The 18,498-nt window shown below is 36.7% G+C and overlaps 2 protein-coding genes and 1 long non-coding RNA gene across 4 annotated transcripts; 1 reads left to right on the forward strand and 2 right to left on the reverse strand.

Annotated features, from left to right (window-relative positions):
- Window positions 1–280: 280 nt before the first annotated feature.
- Window positions 281–8,602, reverse strand: LOC149740794 (cyclic nucleotide-binding domain-containing protein 2-like). Of its 2 annotated transcripts, XM_089871846.1 has the most exons (14): window positions 8,376–8,506; window positions 7,245–7,429; window positions 6,108–6,289; window positions 5,758–5,828; window positions 5,275–5,378; window positions 4,591–4,733; window positions 4,174–4,336; window positions 3,713–3,867; window positions 3,140–3,284; window positions 2,464–2,661; window positions 2,083–2,189; window positions 1,438–1,563; window positions 938–1,078; window positions 281–562 (listed from the first exon to the last, which is right to left on the reverse strand). In XM_089871846.1, exons 2-14 carry the CDS (start codon window positions 7,399–7,401, stop codon window positions 434–436), a joined length of 1,821 nt encoding a protein of 606 aa, XP_089727972.1. In that variant the 5' UTR covers window positions 7,402–7,429; window positions 8,376–8,506; the 3' UTR covers window positions 281–433. The 2 variants fall into 2 exon arrangements, with proteins under 2 accessions (XP_089727972.1, XP_089727973.1); XM_089871847.1 differs by lacking the exon at window positions 7,245–7,429 and having other exon boundaries at window positions 8,376–8,602.
- A 3,499-nt stretch (window positions 8,603–12,101) lies between these two features.
- LOC149740795 (peroxiredoxin-like 2C) lies at window positions 12,102–15,296 on the reverse strand. Its single transcript, XM_089873349.1, has 5 exons — window positions 14,684–15,296; window positions 14,156–14,224; window positions 13,721–13,880; window positions 13,285–13,413; window positions 12,102–12,965 (listed from the first exon to the last, which is right to left on the reverse strand). Exons 1-5 carry the CDS (start codon window positions 14,837–14,839, stop codon window positions 12,835–12,837), a joined length of 645 nt encoding a protein of 214 aa, XP_089729475.1. The 5' UTR covers window positions 14,840–15,296; the 3' UTR covers window positions 12,102–12,834.
- A 183-nt stretch (window positions 15,297–15,479) lies between these two features.
- Window positions 15,480–17,233, forward strand: LOC149740796 (uncharacterized). Its single transcript, XR_016384466.1, has 4 exons — window positions 15,480–16,662; window positions 16,792–16,854; window positions 16,912–16,945; window positions 17,189–17,233. It is a non-coding gene; the product is annotated as an uncharacterized LOC149740796 (long non-coding RNA).
- Window positions 17,234–18,498: the final 1,265 nt, after the last annotated feature.

An 18,498-nucleotide genomic window follows, 5' to 3' on the forward strand; every position in this document is an offset into this window, starting at 1 on the left:
TACGGTTTTATAATTGTTTTTACTTTACTATAAAAGTTAAACGATATAATAAAATGGGAATGTGTCCCATGTTTTCTCACCCTACTATACTTTCACATTTGGCAGATAATAGTGCTCGGATAAACTGAATTATGTAACTTATTTATCCTCGTGTAACGGAGCAACGACAAGTTATAACACGGGCGCGTTCCGAAAAAAAGTTGTTACCACAGATCACATCTTGGCACTAAAGCTATCTATAGCGGTAAACGCAGAGGTTTTCAAATTAAAATAAACCCAGAACTGCTGTGTGCGTTTATTTATCATTTTTGTATTTGTCAATAAAAGAAATCGTATAGTTTGTAATAAAATAGGCTCAGTAAATAAACGAATAAAAGTTCTAAAAGCGGTCAATCATATTTGCAACAAGGCACTTGCTCCACCATGCGGTAGGTTATGGTTTAACAAGCGGCCGGTAGAGGCGATGTAGGGCATCTCCGATAGTTTTCCTCTTGTAGTCTTCCCATTCGAAAGATTGTTTCAAATTCTTGAGAATGTCGTATTGTTTTGGAAACGGAGGAAACTGTAAATATTAATGATAAATATGGTAAGGTGAGGACTGGGGAAGACGAGATAACTTTAGCACATAATATCCGAAAATCCGGATCTAAACAATTAACAACAGCAGTCTATGGGAGTCGTGAGAAAACAAATACTTGAAAAGACTTAAAACGTCGAAAATGCATTATGTTTTTTATCGCAGCTATGGGCCGCTAAACGATCATTTGCATTATGCCTGTTACAGTTGGCTGTACACAGTATGTGGAATTTGTCTGTTTTGTCTTGATGTCGCTGCCGCATGCGGAACTCGGTAATGGGTTTGCATACAACTTCGCAAGGCGAATTTGCATGCCCAATACTGTGTACAGCCTTAAGAGAAGTAACATTATATTGGTACCTTCATGTTTATCAAACTATAAACGGTTTCATCAGCATGTCTTTGGAAGAACTTCTTGTTGATTTGAATAACCTCAGCCCCGCAACTGACCAAACTCACACTCGAACCTCGTTGTTCCTTAGGCAGCACAGCAAGAAACCCCTATACACGAAAAGGTTTTTAACTGAAACACCTTTTGCGATAAACACACAGTGGTTAATGCGTCGCTAAAACCATTGTAAAAGTATATGTGCGCTTGAGAAAGACAACGAAAAATAATCCAACAAAGTAGTCACTTACAGGTTGCCTAAATAATACGCTATCCATTAAAAAAGGATATGGGCGACCCATATTGCCCCGTGTGCTATAAAGCCCCCCTTCCTTTATCAGCGTTTCAGTATATGTTCCATGTTTTTTGTTCTTCCATTCTGTATGGGCGAGGTGCCAGCGTAGCACGCTATGGGTCCTAGGATTTCGGCCAGGATCGGCCCATTACCCAAACTTTAGTTTTATGTACTTACAAAGCTGTCTCCTGTGGCAAGAACCTCCAAAGCAACGTAAGCCACATTCTCCAGCTTTTCACCGTACAGTGAAGACAGGAATGGATAATTTGCCGAAGTCGGAACATTCTGGAACCTTGAAGCTTCCTGTTTTTTCATGCAAGGATAGAAACATTAAAACCATGTATAGTAGTATATCATAATATTAGGATTAGGGGAGATGGGACACTTTTTCATTCTATTCTCTCTTCCAGTTTGGTAGTAAACAAAGAACATCCAAAGAAAAATAAAACCGTATCCTCACAACTTCTATAGACCGTTGTTAATTGTTTAAAACGGAACCAGGATGTTTGAATATTACGTGCTAAAAGTGTCCTGTCTTCCCCCTCCCTACTATATACCATATGGGGGAAGATGGGATACTTCTTGATTCTTTTTTTTCGTCTCATTCGGTAGTAAACAAAGAACGTTTAAAGAATAATAAAACCGTTTCTTTACGGCTCCCGTGGACCGTTGTTAATTGTTTAAAACACGATCAGATGATTTAGATATTATGTGCTGAAGGTGTCCCACTTTACCCCACTCTATCATACACAGTTGATCAATGTTATTGTAAAAAACATTTGAAATGTTAAACTAATTATTCGAAACCCAATAATCTCTTACCCTGATAGCTGCTTGAACCGCTGGGTCAGGGTTGTCGAAGGTTTGGGGTCGGGACAAGGGGGTGGTAAAGAAGGTTGAAGATGGAGCTAAATCCACACCCCCTCCAGCTGATAATGAGTTAAATATGTTAATTTGTATTCTGTCATTTTTTACCAGGCATATAGTGTAAAATCTTCTAACGGTAAATAATCTTCTAACGGTTTATCTGGTATGAAAAAAACGTATAGCCTATTTCCAACACTTCGTATGCCACCCGGCAAGACTTTATCGGGAAATGACAAACGTCGGAAATATATAACGTTTTTTTATACCGAAAGAGCCGTTGAAAGAGTTTTCTAATCTCTATATGCGTTATATACGAGTATAAAGATAAGTCCACACCTTTTGTCGTAGACTGAACATTATTTGCATCAATTTCTCTCACAAGACGATCCCGTGCTTGCTTAGCGAGAATGCGACGGATCCTTGCAGGGTCTTGTTCTGGTTCCTTCGGCTTCAAACACTTAACTACTTTACATTGGCCGGACTTTATAACATAAACCCATTCGCATCTTGAACTGTCTTCCACGATGAGAGAGCCTAAAAAAATCGGTTTCATAAATTGAGCAAGTCTTTCTATACATATATTTCAGAAAAACTCTTAATTGCTTGGCCATTCTGTGAGCGTCATAATTTCTATTCCAGTATTTATAAAAATCGTAGGTCAATTAAAGCAGCGGTTATATTAATGAACAGTACGGTATACTTGTTTCATATTATAAGTTTTAACGCCTTTTCTTTGTTCAGTCTTTAAGAGCCACATTGGACTAAAAAAACGAGTAAGTGGGTAAAGGGTTATACAGTCTATGCAGCTAAACATGATTTTATGTCCCCTGCTTAAGTTCCTCGTTATAGGACCTCACAAAGTAGGATTACAAAATCTGACATACGTACGCCTTTACCTTTACACTGACGATTGGCTCTAGGTACACATATGGTAAAACAACGATCTTAAATAAAAACAAGTTCTCTATTTCTATCATTTAACTGTTAAATGTTAAATTTTAACATAAAGTACCTGGTTTATAATTCTGCATCGTCCATGCGCCCGGATTTTCAATTAACTTAGTAATAGGCCAATGGTTGAAAACTGGGTTCTTTTTACATATTTCAAGATTTTCAATGTCGTTATCTTCTTTAGCGAGGCAGATATCTTTGTATTCCTATAGTAAAGATATTGCATTGTAACTAATTGTACATATTCACATGGTGTATAGTACTGTGGGGTAAAATAGGACATCTTTAACACATAATATCAAAATATCCTGATCATGTTTTAAACAATTAACAATGCTAAATCAAAGTCGTGATGATAAGGTTTTATAAGTCTTTGAAATTCAAATCTTCTTTGTTACCAAGTGGAACGAGAAAGAGGAATGAAAACATTTAGGCTATCCATTTACCCAATAGGACTATATATTATAATTCGCAACTATTATAACAGTTTAAGTAAAATAGTTGTTTTTTTTATTATCTATTCCTGTATGCAAAATATTTCTACACCACTTTAGGTACAGAAAATGAAACAAAGGGCTCCAAAAAATGTGTCAAAAAATTGCCTTGTTAAAAAAATCTTTCCAATTCTGCTTACGTCAGCATGAACAACAAAAAGCTCTACGTCATCCTGACTCATCACAGTTGCTCTTCGTTTATCTCCTGTAGCGAGCTCATCCTCCCCAAACTTGTCTCCTCTCTTTAATAAAGTTGTGACTGTGTGGCCATTCTCTTCCTCTTCGTTCGCAACAACTATGGTGGTAGAAATGGAATGATAATGCTTTGTTTACAAATTCTTAGTAAAAACACAAATTCTTAGTAAAACAAACAAAAATATTTTAATAACTCCTATAATTCCTTACGTCTGCCGGAAATGACGAAATAGAAATGATGAACTAAACGAGCAACCGCAGTCGTTATAACACGTGTACTCTGTTTCATACACCTCGTGTCCGCTTTTAGGTTACCACGTATACAACTTTGTGGTGAGTTATTCATATACGGTTGCCACAGCAACGGACGTGGAAAACTATTTTAATAATTCCCATAATTCTTTACGTCTGCCGGAAATGACGAAATAGAAGCAAGATGGTTGATGGCCTTCCCTCAAAACAACTCGGTTCGCTTCAAAACTTTCCAACCATGCCTTGGAACATAACCTCCGCTGTACGCTGAGGGGGTAGCGAGCAAACAGTTCAACTTTTTGCATGCTTCGCATGATCTAGTAGAATGCAATGTATATCATAAGAATACGGCTTTATAATTCTTTGAATTTCCTTTGTTTACTATACCAAAAAGAACGAGAAAATAGAATAAAAAAGTGTCCCATATTTCCCCACCCTACTATGGAATAATAATGCTTATATTCAATCGAACACGTTTTTATACTTTGTCCGCAAGTTTTGGATTTTGCAATTACTAAACAGGCTTAACTAACTCTTAAAGAGGGCCAATTTTTTTATGTGCTTTCTTTACGTTTGAATTTTCTTCTTGAGTTCTGGTGTGAGGTTTCTTCCTCAGTAATTCCTTTATTTTGATTGGCATCTCATCGTGGTCCTTCGACGCTCGTCTGAACTTGCTAAGGTCAAAGGTCAACTCGGGGTCATCCGTGGTTAACCCTATAAAGTCAAGCCAAAGGTCAGATAGAGGTTATTGGGCGGTAACTCTACATAGTTGTATCCATGCGTATAGTAAGTACATTGGGGTAAGATGGGGCAAGTTTCCATTTTTTTTTATTTTCTCCTTTGGTATTAAATGTTGTTACAGAATTATTATTCGTCTCTACATATAGTTGTAATACAGCACGTGTAGGTTGGGGTAAGCATCTTACTCTAGTAAAAAGAACCGAAAATCCCATCTTTCCCACCCAACTATATGTTTTGTGTATAGTAAGTTCGGATGGGATGATTCATGTCTCATTCTATTTTGTCGTCCCGTTTGGTATCAACCAAATGATATTTACTAAGTTATTTAATCGTATCCTATAAAACCGTTGTTAATTATTAAAAACTCGATTACCAAATATGGGATATTCTGCGCTAAAGATATCCATCGTACCACACAGCAGTACTATATAATTGTCAGAAGCCTTTAGGGGCACATATTTGTTGCGCTGATTCTATTGTAAAATATCGTATTCATTAATTTGTTACATTTTACCTTTTTGTTTGTCTTTATCTGTATCCTTACTGACGTCACTTTCACGTAGCAAAGCTTCCTTCAATGCCACCCAACTGTTCTGGGACACGGAGAAAGTTAAGCTCCTGGAAAGGTACATCTTATTTATTTTACTATAGCATTGGGCAAGTTTGGAACATAATATTCAAGTATCCTGATCTTATTTTAAACAATTAACAACGGTCTATAGGAGCCGTTAGAACACAGTTGTATATTTCTTTGAATGTTCTTTGTTTACAAAAAAATAGGACAAGAAATATAATGAAAATATTTCCCATCTTCCCCTACCCTACTATATAATATACTGCTGCGATGATACTGATTTACAACACAGAACTGGGTACATACAATTATATACACTATGACTGTATAGTGTGACTTTTAGACAATGGGTAAAAATTCCCAGTATATGAAATCGTTTCTTCTTCGTTGAAAACGTGATACAAAATTCACTCTCATACTTACTTCTTACAAGCTAAACAAACCATGCAGAGCATTCGTACGATTCGAGCAGCTCTTCGGAAGCGAACGATCGCCTAAAATGGAGTAGTTAGACGCTGTTTTAATGTTTATTATACTGATGTGGGGCAAGATGGATACTGATAGCACATAGTATTTTAAACGCGGCTTTGAAAAATAAAATCACTCTTATAAAACCGTATCCTCACGACCCTCATATAGACCGTTGTTAATTGTTTAAAACGCGAACGGAATATTTGGATATTATGAGTACTAAAGGTGTCCCATCGCTCCTACTATAAAGGTTACGAAGCGATCTGACATGTTTTAATCTTTGTGTAATACATAGTTCTTACCGGGATACAAGTAACCAGTGGTTTGTCGTTGTTTAACGTAGGGTGGTAGTTCCGTGCGAACATGGAAGCTCTGCGGATCCCGGTTGCGGCAGCTGCGAACGACCTCCTGTTATTTGAGGTAGAAGGAGGGCCAGTGGCTGGGGGTGCATGAACGTTGGGTACCGACCGACGGGACGGATCCTCTGGAAATGTTAAGTGTGTTATCCTGATGTAAACAAATTAGACAAACTTGAAAACTTTTGAAACTTTAAGTGTCATCATCGTAAGTAAAACGGGTTTATTGGCTGTTAACGCTATAGGTACTGACTGGTGAGTCGGGCCCTCTGAACAAATTAAAAGAGTTATTATGATGCCATCAAAAAACAGTAATAGTGAATATAGCGGAGTGTATTCTAGCATGATTCGAACCGGTAAATATTCTGCGTTTTATCAAGAACAAGTGTTTTCTATGCGGGTAATGGGGGCACGCCAAGGCACCAGAGGATAAATCACACATAGTTTAAACATAGTTTTAACCAAGCAAAAAATCTTAAATCGGATAACTGATGATGCGAACGAATCTCAAAAATGAACAGTTTACACGTTTAATTATTTCATTGCGACTTTAAAGTTATGGCTGCGTTCTTAGATCAGCTGGCGTACAAAGTAATCGTTTGCTGTGGTAACTATACGTGGAAAACGATTGATGTACAAGATACCAGTTACCAGCTCGTACTTGCCCCAATTATACCAGCACCATGCAACATATCATTTCCGTGTTTATGGTTTATTACAGTCACGGCCTACTAGAGATATTTCTAAAAGGTCGTGTTATAGTTGATATTGAAGACTACTACTGCCTTGTTATGACAACGGCCAACTGTGAGCAAAAGTCGATGAAATACTTTCACCGCCAAGTGCACACATTTAAGTGTGAGTTTGAAACGGTGGGCACTTGAAATAAAAGCGGGGATAAGTGGCTCTTCAAATAGCTTAAATCTGAAACTTTTGTCCAAACCGCCGGCTAAAGAGGATTAGCGTTGCTGAGACAGACTTTCACGTAAACGTGCTGGAAATGTAAATGGCTGAATAGCCGACTAAATGGCGAGCTCGAAAAGCATCGCTTATTTTGCTTCGGGTGTCCCCGCCTTGTTTTACCTGGTATTACATCTCTGTCTACTGGAGTTTTTCGCAGGTCATCCGAGGACATGGAAGGAGCAAATTTAACCCTACGCACCCTCTCTACCGCTTCCGGGGTGGCGCATTGAGGAGGGTTAGATCCACTTTCAGCAGGGGATACACGATGTTTTAACATGGCCGTTAGTCGTGTGCTGTACTTTTAGCTGTACAAATATATGGGTGGTGGTCGCAAAGCGAAACTTAAAGTGCCGTCTTTTAAAAATACAACGTAGTCAAGTTTAAACAAACGCCTTCGTCTCTCTCTCTAAAACAGTATCGACTATAGTGCTATACTATAGAAATATCACATTTCACCATGTATTTTATTATGACCATATAATGCGCTTTTGAGATTCATTTATGCTTTGCAGTTTATTGTAAAATATTTTTTTATTTGGGTTCGCCGAATCATGTTTCGTCACGTTTCAGGGTCTCGTGTAACAGGTGGTATCATCGGTGACCTCTTTGTGATTCCACAAGACGAGTTATCATAATAATCGTGGGATGTTATTAAACCGGCTAGTCTTCTTATGGTATAAGCGACGACATTAAAAGACACCGGCGTTATAAGGCTGCCGTCCAGGAATAACATGCTTACAGGCAGTGGCTTAACAAATTCAATATCATTGCGAACCGCAGTGCGATAAAAGACGTGCGTCCGCGTACGGTAATCGGATTACCCCCGGGATCTTTTTTATTAGCTTTAATATAGAACGGAGTTTTAGGGCTATATATTTGCCCGTTACGGTTGTTTTTAAACTCAATATTGGTTGGGTTTGTGTTTTAACTAGAAAGGATATAGGCCGTTTGAATGGGCTTTCGCTTATTTTAAATCTAACGGTTATGTATAACTCTAGTTTTGTAGCTAAAGACGGCACAAACGAAAAATCTGCCTGCTTCGGTATTTAAAACTTAGCGATACCTTTGAATCACATTTGAGCAATATTGATCAATACACAGATTTTAATTTTTCGTTAGTATCTCTTTGATGTACGCTTTTCATTTTATAATGAACGTGATATTTTGAGTTTTTCCAATTTAGGTTTGTCATGCTTTAAACATGGAGTTTTACTTTTACCGCTTGTAATAAGTGACCATGTAGTTACTTACCCATTAAACTAAGCAACGAATGTTTCCGTTTCGAGTTCGATCTTACAAGAAGCTTTGACATGTTAGAGGTTGATGTTATCTGTTTGTTACTCATGTTTGAGATACTAAACTATCTGCGTGAAGATAACGAACAAGATGCTTTTCATGTTGATCAACCTAGAACTATACTGTCTTTTTATGAAATATTTTTTTTGCTAATTCTAAATATCATAAATTTAACACTGATTAAATGTGCTGACTTGCTTTGTCCTTGCGTGGCTGGAAAGCGAAAGCAGTATAGTTCTAACACGGGTGTTCTGTTTCATACACCTCGTACCGGCTTAACGAGTTACGACGTAAGTAACTTTGCGGATGATTGTTACTATTTTCTGTATGTCTGACAATTTAGACAATATACTAATTTCTACAGTCTGTTTATATAGATTATAGACTTTGGTTGATTTTGTTCTGTTCTCTTTGAAGACTAGTGCAGACTTGGTTTGCTCATTAACGCTTGAAACAAATACGTCAATATATGAACTAAGCGTGAAACAGGCACTTGAAGATTTTGAGCAAATAGTTGACATCGCTCTCTCTGTACCTTAAACAGAAGCTGTAGGCGCTCACTTCATCATTCAGTCTATTTTTAATATTGCCAAAACGGCACAACCAATCACTCTTGTAAAATATACTGCTTTGCTGGAATATGCAATTCTACTTCGAATACTGTGACACTCTCCGCTCAAGGAACTTTGAAATAAACTTAATACGACCCGCTGGCTCGCCAATACCCCTGTCACTCAACGTGTATATAAAAGTCGGTTTTGATCAATAGCGCTAGATTTACTTAGATGGCTCTTCATCTCTGACTGTTATTCCATACACCGCGTTTTGCAGTGTTGCCTCATCTAACTCGAAATACCAAAACTAATTATGTTGGAACTGAAGGTAACCTAAACCGGGAAACACTGGTCGCCGCTGGTAGAAATAGTGAATACACACCACGAAACAATAGCTTCACTTATTGTTGCCCCGCCTTTCATTAATAATCGTGCGTGTACACTTTATAAACAACTCGCTTGGCATCTGGTATTTTAATTTCTTATGTTTTGTAAACCATACAGACTTGAATGGGCGGTATGCCCGCCTCTTAAAGCTGTTGTTTTGGCATTTTTAACCTCGGCAAAAGAACGTTGGTTTACTTTATGATATGCTGCGTTACGTTTAATTTATTGAAACATATTCTTATGTGTAATTTCAAGTTATGTTGAAGTAGCATTCTTGTTTAATAGTATCGCTATTTGTATATGCCACAAACTGGATTAAAACTTCTCGTTTTTTTTATGATTGCTTTAATATAGTAGGCTGGGGTAAAACGGGACTCCTTTTAATTCTATTTTCTCGTCCCATTTAATGGTAAACAAAAAAAATTCAATGAATTGTAAAACCGTATCCTTACGACTTCCATAGACCGTTGTTAATTACGTAAAACACGATCGATATGTTTGGATATTATGTGCTAAAGGTGTCCCATCTGTCCTCACCATACTATATATACAGTAGAGGGGGGAAGATGGGACACTTTTAACACATAATATCCAAATATCCTGATCGTGTTTTAAACAATTAACAACGGTCTGTGGAAGTCGTAAAGATACGGTTTCATAATTCATTAAATGTTCTTTGTTTACTACCAAATGATAAGAGAAAACAAAATAAAAAGGTGTCCCATCTTTCCCCACCCTACTATACATTCTTTTTATTACGAGAGTGACATGTATTGTATTTTTAAGCGTTAAAAGGGAATCGCTACAGCACCCCGCGATCGCTTCACACCTAAGACCAATATCGAAGCTGAACGTTGTCGGCGATTACGTACCCATACTGCCACCTCACGACTGTGTATTTCGGTAACGGGTTTTTTGAAAAACACCAATGGGTTAAACGCGTACAGTTACTCAGAACAAAGTTAAGCTCGCTGGCGACCACCACGATACAGTTAGTTACAATTATAACGTTGCCTTGGTTACTCGCTTTACATATTCAGTATGCGAAACCACAACATTATATTCATCAAACGCTAGACTGCTTATACTTTCCTACTACATCTGTAAGGAATAGATGGTGAAAGCAGCGTCGTTATAATAATGTTAAACCTTAACATGCTTTTTTAAAACGACTCTCATTTTAAGAAAACAATAGCCTACAGTGTGTCTGGTAACAGAAGTTACAGAATATTTGTTCTGTTGTTTATATAGAGTAGTGTGGGGGAAGATGGGACACCTTTCAACTCTATTTTCTCGTCTCATTTAGTAGTAAACAAAGAACATTCAATGAATTATAAAACTATATCCTCACGACTTCCATAGACCGTTGTTAATTGGTTAAAACACGATCAGGATATTTGGATATTAAGTGCTAAAGGTGTCCCATTTTCCCCCACCCTACTATATATCATACCTATCCATACGACTAAACTGTGACCGTTTACATTGGTCGTAAGCTGCTGAAACTTTTTTCTCGGTCACCTTTTTCATAGCACTTGGACTTAACTGTTATTTACGAGAATCGGCCCATTCAATGAACACTAAATCGGGGCCAAATTTAAGGAATTTATCGCAATCTTTCTAAAACTAATACCAATTATTCTACACAGCATCACAGAGAAAAAAAGTCGGTGCTTAAAAAATCATAATTAAGTATACAACTCTCTTAAACTGTAACCGTTTACGTTGGTCGTAAGCATCTGGTGTACTCCACCTTATCCAAACCAAGCGAGTCGTTACAGAGTAACATAACCAAGATATGGTTTCATCAAGACAATTAGGCGAGCTAATGTTTCCAAGAGACGCTTGTAAAGTGCGCGATTTTAAAAGCGCTTTTAAGGTTTAAGGTTCGGGTTTCGTTGGCTGTGTTGTTTTAAAGATGTAGTACATGAGGTGTATATAGGTTTCGAATGCTGCATCGTTAGCACAACAATGTGTGATTTTATCTGTGTTGATAATAGGTTGGGGTAAGATGGAATATACAGTAGGGTGGGGGAGATGGAACACCCCTAACACATATGATCCAGATTTCCTGATCATGTTTTCCACAATTAACAACGGTCTATGAGAGTCATGAGGACATAGTTTCATATTTCTTTGAATGCTCTTTGTTTACTACTAAATGGGACGAGAAAATAGAGTTAAAAAGTGTCCCATCTTCCCCCATCCTACTGTAGTTTATTTTATCGTCCAATTTTAGTAAGCAAAGAATATTTACAGAATTATAGAGAACCGTATCCGTACGACTGTAAAGGACCGATGTTAGTTGTTTAAAATACGTTTAGTAAATAGGGGATATTATGTGCTACAGAGTCCATTTTTCCCTCACAATACTAATGAAATTTGGGTGCTAGTGAAGAGTCTCTCCCCCCTCTACCTTATTTTCTAACCACTAACCCCTAACCCCTATAACCACTAACCCCCTAACCTAGCGGTTAGTGGTTAGCAAATAAGGTTGGGGAAAAGCACCGAAATTTGCAGGTCCAACACTCATTTTGAAGCAGCTGTTTAATCTGTATCGTGTTTGAATGTCTAACGTTTTGCTCTTTACTTTTTTGGTAAGTTCAAATCTTAGTTGTCATGTTTATGGATAAATATAATGATGCACGTCATCTCTTCTAAGTCCGCATGTTGCAATGACTTTAATTTGTTTATGATAACCAAGCATAATTCGAGTTCACGACTGCATAATAATCTAATATTATGATACCAACATTGTTTATTGCTATTAAAGAACAAAATTAGGAAAATTTTGAAGCATGTTAGACTGCACTGTAGCATGAAAAATGTTCAACTTAATTTAAAAAATCGCATGAAGTATAACTCACAGCGCATACAGTGTTGCAAAATTACACAATGTATGTTCAAAGTACTTTTAACTAAAAACAGTGATGCATTACAGTATAAAAGAGTATGTGTTTGTGTAGGTAGACTAAGGCTACAAAGCAGTAGAAAAAAATAAACAATAATTGCGAAATGCGTTTGCAATACAAATTACAGTAAGTTGTGCAAATAAAGGATTTCATCCAAACATATGTGCTTTTGTATGGGTTTAGTGATAGACATAGGTAATGATATTATACAAATATCATGACATTTTAGGGGCTGAAATATATTTCTTTTAGCGATTTTTTTCTAACACTTTTCCAAAAAGTATAAAATCCGTTTTAAGGTTACCAATTGCATGTAAAATAACTGCAACCCTTAATTTGGACCAAGGTGATCCAAGAATACAGAAAGTATAATGTTCATTTTCAATACCTTCTCCGGATGAAGCTAAAATAAAATTTAAACATCGGTACCGCTTGGATCTAGTTAGTACAGTGTCCAAATTTTAGATTAGTGGAACCAGTAAAAGGTATTGAAAATGGCCGAAATAATATCTGTATTCTCAGATCACCTAAGTTTAATTTAGCTTTTGTGTAGATCTTGTTCTATGAAACATCTTTGATGGGAAAATTACACAGAAAATCGATCCTTGGCAGATTGGCAGCGTGCAGAAGGTCGTTTATAGGTGTGTGGTCAAGTGGGTGGGAGTCGCGATGGAAAAATAATATTTTGCCGTCTAAAAAAAGGAACTAAAATTAAAACGCAATTAAATAAAACTGACATAAATAGAATATAACTCCTTAACCAATATTTAATTTACATGTTCGTTCAACACCTAATATATTAAAGTTTACCAGTGAGAGTGATTGTGAATAAATGTGACTTATTTATCCTGGGCGGACAACGACATTCGTTATACGTAACGTGGGAATTCTGTTGACACATTTATTAAAGCATATTACAGATAATCTAACAGTCAATAACTAGCATTTCAAAATAAATTACCAAGATCCCATTAACTGAAACCATGTATTTAGACAGTGATGTGTTTTTACCTTGGTCGATAATAAGTTGTCCCCCTTGTTGTAAAGAATCTCCCTGTTCAACCTGACTTTTTATTCCTCTCCAAACGGTTCGGAAAAAGCCAGAAAATGCGGTTGATTTTACATGGGGACTAACCTCATCTGTAAATAAAGATAAATTGCACAACTGTCAATTTAATAATTTAATGACACTTATTCATCATTAAGTGGCAGGCCAAATACATTTAAAACATACGTGGTTATAAAATATGTAATTAGGCAAAACATTGTCACGAAGCTTAGTTCATAACACAATGGGTGTTGCGGATGGGGTCCGAACTATATTGTAAACTTAATAAAGTATGTAAATGTGGACCTGGTAAAAATCGCGCACATGTTAAACATGCTTAGATGTGAACTTTGCAAACGAATAGAAAAGCCGCGTAAGCCATCACACAGTTAAACTTACTGGACAATGAGTTTTGTGGATAATCGTAAAGTCCAAGACATTTATGGATGATCCGTTTGGAATCACAAAACATTGAATGTTCAAAGTTGGTTTCATCACAGAAAGGAGCAATGAAGCGCGACGGAGCACAACCAATCACAATGATTTTTACATTGCTGCCCTAAAATTTAATATAAAAAGAGTTTTAATTTATCAGCAATGTATAGCAACTGACAGCTACTGTTTGTATAGGCAGCAATTTTTTAAAATGCGCAGGAAACAGGGATAGTTAGACGTGCATGCCTATGGGACAAATTTGGTTTCTATTGTGTAGTGAATAATGCAATGCAACTCTAGAGTACCTCTGCCCACCCTGCCACCCCAGGTTTGCCGCCTACGATTACTGCTTGTATAGTATTATACAGGCAATACTTATACATAAGTTATTTAACTTACTTCTAAGTGACGCGGGAATATTTTGGAAAAATCTTCAACATATTCTTTGGCAACATAATCAATGAAGTGCTGAATAGAAATATGATATATTACTTTTGAATCTACCTCATTTAAAATATAGAAATAGCGATAAAACAACCAATAAGGGTTTTGCGACTGATTTTTTACAGTTTTTCATATACCTTAAAGAAAAAACGGTGCTAGTGAAGAATCTTCCCCCCCACCTTATTTGCTAACCACTAACCCCTATAACCACTAACTACTAATTCCTATAACCACTAACCCCCTAACCATCAACACCTAAACCTATTCCCCAACAACACCTAAACCTAAAGGGTTAGTGGTTAGCATATAAGGTGGGGGGGTAGATTCTTCACTAGCACCAGTTTTTCATTTGCCTTAAAGAAAAAACTGCATGTTTCTTAATAGAAAAACTTAAAAAAGAAACAACATGCTTTTACATTGAAAAAAAAACAGCATACTTACACTCCAAGAAAAAAATTAAATAAATACAGACTAGTTACTTACCCTAATAAACACTATAATGCAGGTAGAACCCTCTCTTGCAGATTTAAAAGTCGTTGGCTGTCCATTCCGGTCACGTAGAATGCACTGATCAACTGCATTCAAATCAAATAAATTTTCTGGTAGACGTTGTATTTCTACTTCTTCTGGTGGCTCCATTTTAAAAGTTCAGAAACCAAATTATACAGACATTGTATAGCGCATAAGAATCTGTACACACAATACGTATAGATATTTAAAAGTGTGTGTACATAGTCGATTCGCCAACGGTAAAATATTTCATTCGTTCATTCATTATTTGGATTGCCCATGAAAAAAGGTTTTTGCATTCAATATTTTTACTACAACACAGGACATACACACCACATATATAGCATATCCAGATCCTATACGTACAGTAATCACAAAGCATGTTAATATGATACAAACACAATTGTTTTGCAAAAATGCGCACATGCAATTGTAAAGTAAAGATCTGTATACTGTATCCATGAAATAGGTCAGGGGTTCGTTTTGTGATTCATTTTGTCAATCAGGGTAATGAAGTAGAGAATCGTTTTAAAAAACGGTTATTTTTAACCGAATCGTTTCCGCATCCTAACCATGTAACGCCGCATGCTAATTTGACAATTGATCATCTTGCTTCGGTCGTTACCATGGAAACAGTGTTCACATAGTTGCCTTGGTAACAGTGTTCACGAATGATGACGTAGTGAAATATTTGTTGGGGAGAAAAGCTTTGAGAAATAAACAAAGTTTCGGAACCACTTCAAATTCCAATGCACGCGGAATTAATAATTATTTCTTGCCGCTTTTGATTGGTTGGCGGTTAACACTAGCCGTCTTTGCCGCCTCAGTTTTAACTTAGTATTCACTTTAGAATTTAGAATCTTAGATGGTGATAGTTCTGCACCTAAATGGATTATTCTTGCTTCTACTACAAGAATTGACGAGTTAAGTACTATTGGTTAAGGTCTAGCATTGTATTCCTCTTTCTATTAAGAGTATTTATACTATTAATGTATTATTCGTCCAGTGATATTATTATTCCTAATATTATATTACTACTACCGTAATTTTAACATTATTATTTCACTTTCGGGAATTGCGCGACGGTTCTTTATTGCGTCACAGTATACACGTCACTCGCGTCGCCACATTGATTTGCACGAATGTCTATTACGTCACCAGCGCTGCGTTCCAATACGTCACAAATGCTGCGTCCCTATACGTCACAATCGCCGTCGCAAATATGCTTCCTGACATCGTGTCCTAACGCGTCGCATTCGCTCTCGCTTACAACAATCACGTCATAGTTACGTCATCGCTTTACCACGTTTGCTTATGACGTCACAACGTAGGTTTTTTTATTTGTTAGTATTTTTCCATAGGGCCGCATAATCGTTTATCACTTTAACTTGTAAGCGTAAGTTATATTTTGCTTAAACATGTTAATTTAATACGTATATATTTTATGTTAAAACCTACACATTTTTATTTAATTTTATACTTTATACGAAGTAATTTATTATTTATTTTATATTTTAATTACGTTATTTTAGTTATTTTAATACACATTTTAAGATATATTTACATTCTAACTTTAGATATAGTAGGATGGAGAAGGTGGATTTAGCACATGATATACAAATACTCTGATCGTGTTTTGAAAAATAACAGCGGTGTATTTAAGCCGTGGGTATACGGTTTTATATTTCCTTGAATGTTCTTTCTTTACGATACCAAATGGGACGAGAAAATAGAATGAAATAATGTCCCATCTTTCCCCACTCTACCCTAATTTACTCATTTAATATATTAATTTAATAACATTCGTGCTATAAGCATATATAAAGAAAGAAGATCAAAGAATTGGTAAGTTAATTCACAATAGGCATTGTTACGTACACCAGTTATTGTTTAGATGACGACATGAATGTGACGTTACAAAGTGGTGATGCCGCGACAGAAGAACCCACTTCGTAAGTTGTTTATATTAATGGTTTGCGGTGGTGTCTTTGCCAATATATCTTAATTTGTTTAATAAATACAACTGAATATGAGTTAATTTATTATGTATTTTAATAATTTAAAATTGTTGGATATTTTAGAAAATGGTACGTGACGTCACAGAGGATCAAGCGTCCAGCCGCACAATATACGTAAGAATAAAGGTATTTATGACGTAAGATACTGCCAAAATCAATTTTTAAAGATTAGAATTGTTGCAGAAAAGTCTTTAAAGCTGCAGAAGAAAAGCACAAGGTATATACATTATCATTGCTAGTAGGTTGGGGTAAAATGAGATATATGTTTTCACTGTATTTTATCCTTCCAGCACTTGATAGTAAACAAACAGTTTTTACAAAATTATAGAACCGCATTCCCACGACTTTTAAAAATAGCGTTGTTTAAAATATAAGAAGCATTATGTCCTAACATTTGCTGGATCTAATTATGCAGGTTGTTATTTTTTCAATCTATATTGTTTAATGTTTTGTATTGCAGACGAAGAACAAAGAACAAAGATAAAGACGACGAATAAGGATGCCGGTTTGAGATTTTGATTATAGGCTTAAGAGTTGTGTGTTGTTGGGGTGTGGTTGCTGGAGCACTCTTACAGTGTTGCCGGATTTGTGTTTGTGTCTCATTTTTGCTGGACCTAACGTTGCCAGCCTTTTTGTCAGTCACTACTTTGGTGCATTTTGCATGTCACTGAAATATATGCAATGAAACTATGGCGAACGTCTTGCTGGATCGGATTTTGCTGTCGTACACTCTATTGAGTACTTCTTCTGCAATCGATTCCTTTAGCGGTTCTGTATTGTCCTAATCGCTTGGTATGAACGACATGTTGGTACACAACTACTCGAATAATATTAACACGCAGTATAATATTCGGATAAAAGTAGTTTATATAATTCCAATAAACAATTTAACATTTAACGCAATAAATCTAGCCATGTGATGTAACTTCTATTTGGCATGTATAGCGTAATTGGGACGATGGCCACGTCTCAAGTATGCTATACAGTCGTCGATACGGTGGGTCAGTATTGTCATGACCTGCGTTCGGTGCGGTTACGTCAGTTTTGATTGAGTTACGTCACGGTAAGGTTGGTGCGTGGACGTCGCCGCCAGTGATGCTACGCTCGGTCATTTAGGTCACTGTCAATGCGGTTCGTAACAACCGGACGCAGTTTCGTAACGGTCGAAGCGGTGCGTAACATCCGAACGATATTATATTGTGTGAAGATAAGATGAGAGTATCGCGGTACCAACATGGCGACTTGTCAGGTGATTTGGGACGTGCGGAGCCGTTATTGGCTTCGACTCCTTGTTGTCGAACATTTAATATGGTGTACACTACAGATGATTATCTTTCGGGATTTGAACCATATTTTCCTTGAAGATGTTTCAATAATGCTGTCCGCTTTATAGTTTATTTATAACCGTCCATTTTTGGTTATGATTGAGCTGTTGTGTTCATTGCATGTTTTGTTGCACCTTTTTGTATTTGCACCTCGTTTTATTATTTTTGTCTTTTTGTCGTCGTTGTCGTGCACATGTGTATGTGCATTCGTTGTATCATTCTTGTCTTTTGGGTTTCTTTAACCTGCGTGGACAGTAACATCCCGCAAGGGTTTCTCACCAGAGTAGAAACCCACTACCATTGGCTGGGGACTTGTCGTGCCGTAGTGGCTTTCCACCAACGCCAGCCACATAAATTATGAAGGTATTTTAATCCTATTTTCATTTTTCAGACATTTTTCAGAAGCAATATATTCAGGAGGGAAATATAAACTGAAATGCAGTTG

This window comes from Ciona robusta, chromosome 2, assembly GCF_009617815.1.
Source record: "Ciona robusta chromosome 2, ASM961781v2".
Lineage (NCBI taxonomy): Eukaryota > Metazoa > Chordata > Ascidiacea > Phlebobranchia > Cionidae > Ciona > Ciona robusta.

Bases quoted from the DNA above. Each gene is read 5' to 3' on its own strand.
- LOC149740794 (XM_089871846.1), bottom strand. From the start codon at position 7,401: ATGTTAAAACATCGTGTATCCCCTGCTGAAAGTGGATCTAACCCTCCT. The intron at 6,290-7,244 runs GTAAAACAAGGC...TAACATTTCCAG, and splicing joins AGACAGAGATGTAATACCAG to AGGATCCGTCCCGTCGGTCG. The intron at 5,829-6,107 runs GTAAGAACTATG...ACTCCATTTTAG, and splicing joins CACTGGTTACTTGTATCCCG to GCGATCGTTCGCTTCCGAAG.
- LOC149740795 (XM_089873349.1), bottom strand. From the start codon at position 14,839: ATGGAGCCACCAGAAGAAGTAGAAATACAACGTCTACCAGAAAATTTA. The intron at 14,225-14,683 runs GTAAGTAACTAG...ATTTCTATTCAG, and splicing joins GCATTATAGTGTTTATTAGG to CACTTCATTGATTATGTTGC. The intron at 13,414-13,720 runs GTAAGTTTAACT...CTTTATTTACAG, and splicing joins TCCACAAAACTCATTGTCCA to ATGAGGTTAGTCCCCATGTA.